The 11,536-nt window shown below is 39.2% G+C and overlaps 1 protein-coding gene across 1 annotated transcript in view; it reads right to left on the reverse strand.

Annotated features, from left to right (window-relative positions):
- Positions 1–2,278: 2,278 nt before the first annotated feature.
- LOC143036871 (E3 ubiquitin-protein ligase SHPRH) overlaps positions 2,279–11,536 on the reverse strand; it is a 37,663-nt gene continuing 28,405 nt past the window's right edge. The window contains exons 6-9 of the mRNA XM_076204774.1: positions 11,015–11,209; positions 9,001–10,584; positions 8,717–8,902; positions 2,279–3,714 (exon numbers count right to left, since the gene is read on the reverse strand). Of these exons, the coding sequence (XP_076060889.1) occupies positions 3,319–3,714; positions 8,717–8,902; positions 9,001–10,584; positions 11,015–11,209 (2,361 nt within the window). The 3' untranslated portion in view covers positions 2,279–3,318. The remainder of the gene's footprint in view (positions 3,715–8,716; positions 8,903–9,000; positions 10,585–11,014; positions 11,210–11,536) is intronic.

The following is an 11,536-nucleotide window of genomic DNA, read 5'->3' on the forward strand; positions in this document are numbered from 1 at the left end:
CTAATCCATACATACAGACATACAGTACAATAACAATAAATAATTGTTGCCTCAAGTTTCACTAAGTGGTTTTAAAAGCTGCAGCTCATGGTTGTCAAATGGTCTTTGAGCCCTCCCACAGATATCTCTGATAAGAAACTCCATATTGTTGTCTGTGTTATATTCGTGTAGGCCCGTTTCCATGTCACCAGTAAATGTGGTAGGGGTGCAGTCACCAATGTTAGTTTTTCATGTGTGAAAAGATTTAAGACAGTTGAAGCTGATGGAGATATATCTTGGACCCAATCTGATGGAGGTGGTAAGGGGTTGGGCAGGTTTTGAAAATGGGCAGTTTGGCTGTCCATTTTGTAGGATCACCACATGAAGGTACCTGTCATTGGCCCCTCCATAAATACATTATAAATATATATATATATATATATATATATATATATATATATATATATATATATACACACACACATATATATAGTTTATGTGTATGTATACATACATACACTTGTACATATACAGGGTGTCTGAAAAGTTACTGTGCATTGTATAATTTGTAATGACATAGTTATTCATATGGTATTGAGTCTGAGACCTGTAAATTATGTCCTGCAATTCCTTTTAGTAGTAGTTGGTGTTACTCCTTATTCACAAATGTTCTGGAATATCAGACTCCATTGACAGTTGACTGTGAACGAGTGCACATTCATACTGGCCAAGTGATGATGGTGTTGATGACTGAACAGCAAATATTCCTGGTGGAGCATGTGTTCCATAAGAAAAAGATTCATGGGTACTGCACAACAAAGTTTTGCCCTGTATTTTCCAGATACACAGGTGCTGTGGTACTGTGCAAAATCTAATAGCCGATTTTCACAAAACAGGCAAAGTCACAGATGACAGGCCCTGAACACCACAAGAGAAAGTTCTTCAGGTTCAGGAAATGATGCTGAAGAATTCAAAGAAGCCTAAGAGAGGGTTATCCCAAGGAACTTGTGTGGCAAAGAGTAGAGCACATAGCATTCTGTGGCAGAGGTTGAAGTTTTCTCCATACAAAATGTCAGAAATGAACTAGGTGAAGGAGTGATCATCAATCTCACATTGGTTACTACAACTGGTTGCAAAACTTTCTTCTAGATAAAGGTGATGATATCCTTGATGTAATTTTATTCATCAATGTTGTCATACAAACATCAGTTTAAGAATCAAACCAAGATTAAAAGCTCACTCTATTTCTGCCAAAAATTGAGTCATTCACAGAGATATTATCCTCTAGTCGATTATTACTGCAAAGTGGCAAACTGGAGAGACGTACTTAATGTTGTGTCTAATTTCAATAAATGCACTATCTGGAGATAAAGGTCAGCACAGTAACTTTTTGGTTACCCTATATATATATATATATATATATATATATGCGTAAGTTAACCACTAGGAAAAGTAAACTAATGAAGCAGAGCGCTTTCATATAATTACATCTTCAGTGCAGATAAAAAGAAAGATTCCTTCTTTGTATCTGCACTGAAGATGTAATTATACGAAGGCGCTCTGCTTCGTTAGTTTACTTTTCCTAGTGGTTACTTACACATTTGTGAACACATGTTCATAGTGTTTTTATTGCATATATATATATATACACACACACATACAGTAAGTCCTCATTATACGGTACATATGTGTTCCTGAAAACCTTACCACAAATTGAAATTACTGTATACCGAAACTCATTCTAACATGTAATAATAGGATATGGCAGATGTACCTTCTCCCTGATCTTTCCTCTTCAAAACACGAGCAGATACTGTATCTGTGAATTTTTCTTACCGTAAATAGAATCGAGGGTAGTAATTACCAAACACCGTAACTGTGAATTTACCGGATAAAGAATTACCGTATAAGGAGGACTCACTGTATACATATGTATATATATATATATATATATTTTAACAACCACAATGCACTTTAATTCTAAGCCATCAAGGCCAACATGCAGAAATTGAAATGTTAGCCTTGATGGCTTAGAATTAAAGTGCAGTGTGGTTGTTAAAATGTATCTCTAATCACTGGGACCCATTCAGTGTTGTGTATATATATATATATATATATATATATATATATATATATATATATATATATACAGATATATATAGATATATATATATATATATATATGTATATATATATTAGAATAAGTGCATTGTGGTTATATAAAATATATCTATATATATACCATACAGTGTTGTATATATATATATATATATATATATATATATATATATATATATATATATATATATATATATAAGTAATACACTAATGCACACACCAATGGTGGTCACTGGAGACACAAAAGACAGGGACCCCATGAGCATTGCTTTTATTCTGTAATTCCTGTATTTTACAATGAGGTAAATTCAAACAGAAACAAACATATACATACACACACACACACACAGATATACCACACACTATAAACATACATGAATTTAAAATGAGGTATTATAATTGGAGATTAAGAGACAGGACCTCATAAGTATAGCTCCTTTCCTGTATATTACAACTAAGTACATAAACCCAAAAATGTACAATACATACACACCATAAGGCCATATCCCCCTTATAAGAGATATGGCTGAATCAAACCAATTCCATCCCATACCCATCCCAAACCTATTTGTTGTTCCTCCCACCTTAGCACCTTACTGATGACGGATCATCACTCTTTCTTCCCCTACCACATTGCTAGATGCAAAAACAATGCAGTGATAAACAGCACTTCCACAGTCACACCTGATAGCTGAAGATGCTTTGCCCCTACTGCTCATTATCTGGTGACATCCCCCTCCCTTCATTCATTCACTCGAGAAAAAAAAAAAAAAAAAAAAAAAAAAAAAAAAAATATATATATATATATATATATATATATATATATATACACACACACACACACAGACATTGATAGAGAGATAGATCCTTTTGCACCCCATCATTTCTTCAAACATTTACCACTCATTCACTCTTACCCTCTGCACTCTCTTCTTTACTTCAGACATTCCCCTCTCAGAATACATATATAAAACTATCTTAAACTATTTTGAATTTTCTTTTTTAAATTTTGAATAAATTAAAAGAAAATCAATGCAAATCTTTCTTTGTGCATTTCTTAGAACCATTTTTTAATTAACATATCACACACTACATTTCAAAACTACTGGATCTTATATCTTAGTTTTCCCAAGTCCTATTCTTTTCAACATATTCCAATAATCAAAATTTCATTGGCATATTTCTTTAACTACATACTTCAGAACTGACATGATAAGCACCCTATTGGTTCATACTGCCAGGAATTTCATTGTCCTCTTCAATAATTTCTGGGCCATCAACTTCTTCATTGTCTTGCCTATCTGTAAACAGTTTTTTCAAGTCCTGCAATGTCACAGTATTTTCATCAACTAGATGCTCTGCTGTGCGATGGTGTAACATCTGATGCATTCTTTCTTCAATAGTTCCTTGAACTAAAAAGCGGTGTACTACTGTAGGATGTGTCTGCCCGATGCGATGTACCCGTCCAATGGCTTGAAGTTCTGCAGCAGGATTGAGTATTGGTTCTACCAAAACAACATGGCGTGCTCCAATAAGATTGAGACCATTGGCTCCTGATTTTATGGGCATCAAAAGTGCAGTAATTTCATTATTACTCTTGAAAGATGTCAAATTGGTCTGGAATTTGAAAAAATAAGACAATTGTTAAATCTTGAGCAATACAAGATTCAAAGAAAAGCTACATACTTTGGACTTGTATAATAAAAGCTTGAGTATATTGGTCAGATGTCCACAAATGACTTCTAAACCATGGTATAATATGTAATCAGTATTAATCTTCTTCCATTTTGTTAACAACATTATTCAACCTGTTTCTATGGTCCTGGAGCTGCAGCGTCTACGTCGTGGGACCACCCCCCAACCCCGAGAGTTGGGGGCCAAACAGCAGCAACCACCCCTGGCCATCAGCTCTACGCAGGTGGCACCGATCCCCAAGAGGAGCTACGCCTGCCTTGGGGAGTACCACAATCCTTTTTCCCAACATGCAATGTTACGTTTTTTCTGCACCGAGGGGTGATTTTCCGGCGATCACCCCTCTTCTTCTACTTTTAGCCGGAGATGTAGAGAGCAATCCTGGGCCCACCACAAAATACACATGTCCAACATGCTCTAAACCCATTACTTCGAGCAGACAGACAAAGGGCTCAGTTCAGTGCAATATGTGCAAAAACTGGGCCCACCTCACTTGTACAACACTTGCTGACACAAACCAATACACAAACACTTGGACATGTTCTACCTGCCCTCCAGTAACCCCACTCCCACCTCCCCAAGTACAGCCAGCACCCTTACCCACTCCCAATTTCCCTTTGCCCTTACCCCCGATTAGTACTCCCCTTCCTTTGTCCCCAATCTCTCCTTTCCCTCCCTCTAACCCAGATCCTACACCTTCCCCATTACCACCCCAACCTCAACCCCAAACGGCAACATACAAAACACACAACATCAACATATTACAACACAACATTGACGGTATTAACACGAAAAAACATGAACTTGAACACTTTCTTAAACAACACAACATACACATTGCGATTATACAAGAAACAAAACTAAGACACTCGCACAAAACACCATCATTTCATAATTACACCACCATCAGACAAGACCGGACCGACGGCAATGGCGGTGGACTCATCACCCTGATCCATCACTCCATCTGTTTTGTGGACACAAGTGCCACAACCAAAATTCTCCTCCCTACCACAGATAACACAACAGAAATCCAATCCATTCGAATCCGCACAGGCAACAAATCAACACTGACAATAGTTAACATGTACATTCCCCCACAATCATCCCCCACAGTTCCAAACACCTTCAGGCCTCAATTTAGCCAACTAGCCTCAATCCCCAACCTGATCATGGGTGGTGACTTCAACACCAAGTCGTCTGCCTGGTATGTCGACAACCCTGACACAGACAGAGGGCTTGATATACAGACTCAGTTTGACACATTGACTATCATGAATAACACAGATAATCATACACATATCCCACACCAAGCCCTCTACACTCCCTCCTCTCCTGATATCACCTTTTGCTCCCCCTGCCTAACCCCAACAACATCATGGAGAGTGGTCAGAACCCTTGGTTCTGACCACCTTCCAATCATCATCACCACCAAAACAAGATGCACCCCAGTTGGCCACAGACACACATACACCAATTACAAGAGAGCTAACTGGGAAGCTTTTACTAAAGAGACAGAACAACATTTTGAAACACTTAACAGTACACCAATCACAAACATAAACAATGCTGTGCACACTTTTAATACAATCATACAAAACGCAGACAAGAGATACATCCCTAGAGGCAACAGAAAATCACACAACCCCAACTTCACACCAGAAATCCAAGACCTCATCAGACAACGTGACACACTTAAACACGATACCCCCACACCTATCCCTCAAAACATAGCAGACCAAATACAAACACTAAACACTGTGATTGCTAATAAAATACACGAACAAAAAACACAAAACACTCAACAGCATTACACTATCCAACAGTAACACTACACGCTCTCACACAGCAATAATCACAACAACAGATAATCTACCCTCAAACAGACAACAAGCAAACGCACTCATACGTCATTTTGCACAGACAAGCCATCTCACTTCTCACCCTGACGACCGACACACCATTCGACGTAAGAAAGACTTCCCCACAGACTCAGACTATACACCCTTCATAGACAGTCAGACAAAACTCATAATACATAATCTCAAGCACTCATCTGCCTGTGGCCCTGATAACATAAGCAACATCCACCTAAAACACATTGGACCACAAGGTATACACGCACTCACAAACATTGCAAACTACAGCTATTCACACAACACTATACCTGACATCTGGAAGCATGGTAAAATAATCACCATTCCAAAACCGAACAAAGACCCAACAATCCCAACATCGCACCGCCCAATCACATTTCTCTGCACCCCCTCTAAAGTCATTGAACGCCTAATACTTAAACTTGTCACACTACATATTCCCCTTGCTGACTCACAACACGGTTTTAGGCCACTACACTCCACAAACACTCTTCTGATAAACCTCACACAAAGAATTTTAGATGGCATCAATTCAGATAGGCCCCACCACAGAACACTTCTCATAACATTAGACATTAGTAAAGCTTTTGATGCTATCCCCCGCCACAACCTAACAAATAAAATATATAACACAGACATGCACAATAACACCAAAAGATGGCTGGCCAATTATCTGGTAGGTAGGAATGCTTACGTGTCATATAATGGCCAATCATCGCACATCAGAGACATTAAGAATGGAGTACCACAGGGCTCAGTTCTATCCCCCACACTATTTAATCTATACATGCATGACTTACCCACACCAGACAACTCAGAAATACAAATCTCTTCCTACGCAGACGACATAACAATCACATGCACACATCGTAACACAGACAAAGCTGCAGAAATAATCCAGCCATACCTTGATACACTCAACACATGGTTCATCACAAACAGACTCAAAATAGCTCCAACCAAATCTACAGCAACACTTCTCACCAACTGGACAATAGAACACAAATACCTCATCTCTACATCAACAACACTCTAATACCACACACAAACACACTGAAAATTCTTGGTGTAACATACGATACATCCATGTCTTTCAAACAACACATCACAAACAAAAAACAAATGCACACCTAGACTTAACGCACTTAAGTCAATCACTGGAACGACATTTGGACAAAACAAAGAAACTAATATAACAATATACAAACAATGCATATGCTCAGTGTTGAATTATGCGAGTCCTGCATGGGCTCCTAATCTCAGTGAGACACACCACAACACCCTTCAATTCATACAAAACAAAGCCCTAAAAACAATTACAGGCTGCACAAATACAACACCTACAGACCATTTACACCATGAAACAAAAGTCCTCAAAGTCAAGGACACTTGCCGCAGCCACCACAAACACATCACACCCGCTACACTACATAGCAGAACACCCACACACACCAAGAAACATTAAAACAACACCCAAAGACCTTTATTACGCACAAATACTCTCTTCTCTTCCTCCACAACCACCAACTACCAGCCTCCGGAAACATATTCATAATCATATCACTCACCGCTCCATTAACACACTGAAAGACAACACACTGCTGCATGCCAGACCCCCTGATATCCACCCTTCTGAATCCTCTCTCCCACGAAAGGACAGAGTCCACTTGGCCAGACTGCGGTGCAGCCACCACCCAGCACTTCTAAGCTACCAGAAGAGCCTGGATGACTGCATTGTGAACAGCTGCCCAGGTTGTAACACTTCACCCCATACCATACAACACATAATGGAAGACTGCATTATACACAATCATGCACGCAAACAACACAACATACACTCTATAAAGGATTTGTGGGAAAACCCAGTTTCGGCTGTAGCATTCCTTGGGGAGATGGGACTGCTCGGACAGACAGTCTAGGGAACGACAACAACAACCTGTTTCTATAAACATATACCAAAAGGTGCTCTCCCTCTCACAAAGGGGATGGACAGCCATGGCATACATTCACCCCTCACACCATCCCACACCTATCAAAAATCCACTTGTCCCTTTCATCTTAGCACCTTGTGAATGAAGCGTCATCCGTCCCCAGCCCATAGCTTGGATCAGAAATTATGCAACAAGGCACAGTACCTCAACATCAGGGCCCAAAAAACAAAGCTGGTCTAGCACCCTCCATCTCCATCATATAGTGACTTTCCTTGATCATCCACTCAAGAATGTAAAGGAAATACAAAGAAATCCCTTCAGGCTGCATCAAAATCACAACCTTTCTTCATTCACATCTATCTCATGCCCTCTCCCTTCCCTGCTCTAGACATACCCCTTGTACCAAAGACCCCTTTCACTCCATCCATCTATCCCAAAGGTTGATATTCCTAAATACCATAGGTCTTCTGCAAGAGAGACCAGGGGCAACAGACTGACTGACATTTGTCCCAATAATCACTCTAAAAAAAAAAATTCTTCTTCTTTCTGCCTCCCTTAAATTCTACACCATTCTTCCCCAATTAATTCCTCTGTTCCCCTCTTAATCTTATCAGTTAACATTCTCCCATATGCCTTTCCAACTACACTCAACAGGCTGATCCTTCTGAAACTACTCTATTCATACCTCCTTTTCCTTTGTAAAGCAGTCCTCCAGCATATTCCCCTTCCTTAAGCACACACTAAACAACCTAACTAGCCAATCCACTGTAATAGTACTACCTTCATCAGAATTAATATTTTCTCTTTATCCTTCTCATTTAATTTTTTTACTCTCAGCATTTACCTCCCTCCCTTTTCCTCCACTCCCAATTTCCTTTCTACCAAAAATCGACCTGGCAATCCCTCTCTCTCTTCCATGAAAACATGAGCATAAAGAATTCTTTCAAGCCTCCATTTGGGTACCACTATAGAATCCTTTAATAACCTTTCAACCACCCTGCCCTCCACCACCCTTTCCTATGTATATTAAGGATCCTTCACTCTGTATATTCCTACTATGAAAAGTCAGTCAAGTCATTGGTGTACCAACTGCCAAAAGAAATCTATCTCAATACTTACTTGGAACTTTGAGTGCTGATGAAGACTTCTGTACATTATGCCATTCTCAGCCAAGCCATCTGCTATTACATCAAGTACATCAGTCCATGAGGAGAACACTAACACTTTGGCTTCAGGGTCCTGTGCTTTGATCCTTAACATTAACCGAACAACTCCTTCAATCTTTGTCGAGAGACTACCTTGAACCTTAAAGATGGAAATAAAAACATGAGTTTTTTTTAATGCTTCTGTGTTACAGGAAAGGAAAACAACAGTACTAATGAACAGAAAACAATGCCATTTACCTTTACATCTTCTTCCACATCACTTGCCCTCGTATCAATATGAGACACATCACGAAGTCTTGTTTTCTGTCGACACATTGGACAACTAACACTAGCTCTATCTGTCCCATTGAAAGCTCGATTTGATAGAGTCCTGACACAGTCATGGCAATAACTGTGACCACACTGAAGCACACACCACTTCTCCCCAAGGGTACTTTGACATACAGGACACACTTCAGGGTTTGATCCACCTCTTTTGCCAAAGTCTGCCTTCTGAAGATTTTGAAGATATAACAATTGTCCAAGTTTAACTCTAAAGTCATTTTGAGATACGATTCTTTCAGATTTGAACTTCAATTCTAGTACTGGCACATCAATTGGTTCAAGTACAATCTTATATGCCAAGTTCTCTGGTTTATTTTCACTACCTGGTCCATCTTTCTTGTTCTTATCATCAGGAAGCTGTTCATCAGGATAGCGTAACCGTAATCTCAAGGTAGCCATATTTACTTCATCCATACCAGACACCTGATCAAAATAAGTTCTCCACCATATGCGACAATTCTTGAACTCTTTTTTCATGGCATCCAAAATTTTTATGTGATTCTGAGAATCTTGATAAATTTCTTCTTCTACCCTCCCTAATGATTTAGTTTGCAAGTACCTAAGAACTCTCTCTGTTTCACTTTGCCCCCAATTGCCCCTACGAGTAGCAGCATGGATTTGAATGTCATCTTTAACTGTTTCTGTCTCTTTAGAAATTTCTGTTGTTCTGGAATGCTGAATATCTTTCATGAAAAACAAGGTTTCTTCATACTCTTCAAAGAGGCTATGAGTTGCACAGAGCAAACACTCAGCAGCATTTTTGTCAGTTGGACGCAAATGGCAATCAATGGCACCATGAAGAAGCTCCGCTGGATCCAAGGTGTTCAAATGCTTTACTCCATCAAGCATATCCTTTCTCTGAGTTTCCATTTTCTTCAACTCAACTTGTAACACTTTTTGAAGGTGCATTTTTGTTTCTACTGGGAAAAGCAAACATTTATTTTCTTGGAATCTTGAATAACTTGTAAGAAGCTCCTCCCGCACCTCCATCACAAAGTCATTATCAAAAGACTCAAGAGCACCTAACCACCAACTGTTTTTAAGAATGTATTCCTTTTTCAGATTCATAACTGCAGTTGTGTTCTGTTCACACACTTCCTTTGCATTCTTTATCCTGGCAGGGTATTTTTTCATATATTTATCTTTGATCTCCACAGCTTCAGACTTTAGACTATCATCCCTAAGAGTTGGAGGAATCCCTTCATGTTTAGCATCAAGAAGTTCTGAGAGGTTGTGGAATGTGTGAAGTCTCTGCAATGTGTCTGTCTTGATATAATCTTCTCTTTCTTTAACAAGCTGGAGGACTTCACGATACAGACTAACTGCCTCAGCCCATTCCTCTTTGATGATATGGATACCTGCTAAGCCATTCATACTCTTCAACATGGAACGATGAGCATCTTCAGCTTCTACCTTTGTTTTCCTAATCAGATCCTCCAGAAGTTGTTCCATGGTCATTGTTTTTCTGTTCAAGGCTACAAACTGGCCTCGAACAACCTGGAAAAATAAATATATATATATGTGCCATTCATCATTTATGCATACAATAAAGTAATTCTATTTACATTTCCTGAGAGCAGGTGCTGAACAGGATGTCACAATACCAAGAGACATGTCAATAATAATAAAAATATGAGAGAGAGAATAAACAATATACAACTGTATTCAAGAATTATTAATCTCTTGAATCACACAAAAGAAACTAGAAAAGTATCAATGTACCGGTAATTTTTCAACTTGCCAATACCAGCACTATTAGGGTATCTCTAACAATGGTAATTTGTTTCCCGTAACACAACGTGCTTCCCACCAATGGCTCCCACTTGACATAAAACAGAACTAATTCTCATCTACTTCGAAAACACAGTAGCTAACTGGAGGTAATATATTTCCACTGCCAAAGCTTCTGCAAATGTTCCCTAATTACCTGAGGATGATTGCATGCTTGTCTTAATTTAAGCAGAGGATGAAGGACAGAATTCAGAGTCTGGCGGTCAAGACTGCTGAGTTTGATTTGGTCACTTGAAAACTTGTTGAGTCTCTGCCTTGAATCAGATGAACATTCAGTATGAAGACGGCGGTAGAAGTGCTCTTCCACAGGCGTAAAGGTCAACCAGTGAATCTGAAATAGGAAGTATGCAACAGCTATTGTGAGAAAGAAATAATGGTAACTGAATTGTATCTAGATGGAGAAAAAAATACTAGGCCAAAAAACTCATCTTTTGAAGAGATGGGGAAGGCAGAGGGGCAAACAGGGATGAGACTAGTAAAAGAGGTATGGAAGGCAGATGTGGAGGGAGTGAACATGAAGGGACGTCCTAGGATGAGGTAGATGGATGGGGTGAAGGGGGCTTTGGGGAAGAGGGGAATGTCTGTTGAGGAAGGACGGGAGAGGACAGAAGACAGGGGTGAATGGAGAATGGTTGTATATGGATGATGTTGTGATGCA

This window comes from Oratosquilla oratoria, chromosome 21 (genome assembly GCF_046742065.1).
Source record: "Oratosquilla oratoria isolate Oo_2021 chromosome 21, ASM4674206v1, whole genome shotgun sequence".
Taxonomy (NCBI): Eukaryota; Metazoa; Arthropoda; class Malacostraca; order Stomatopoda; family Squillidae; genus Oratosquilla; species Oratosquilla oratoria.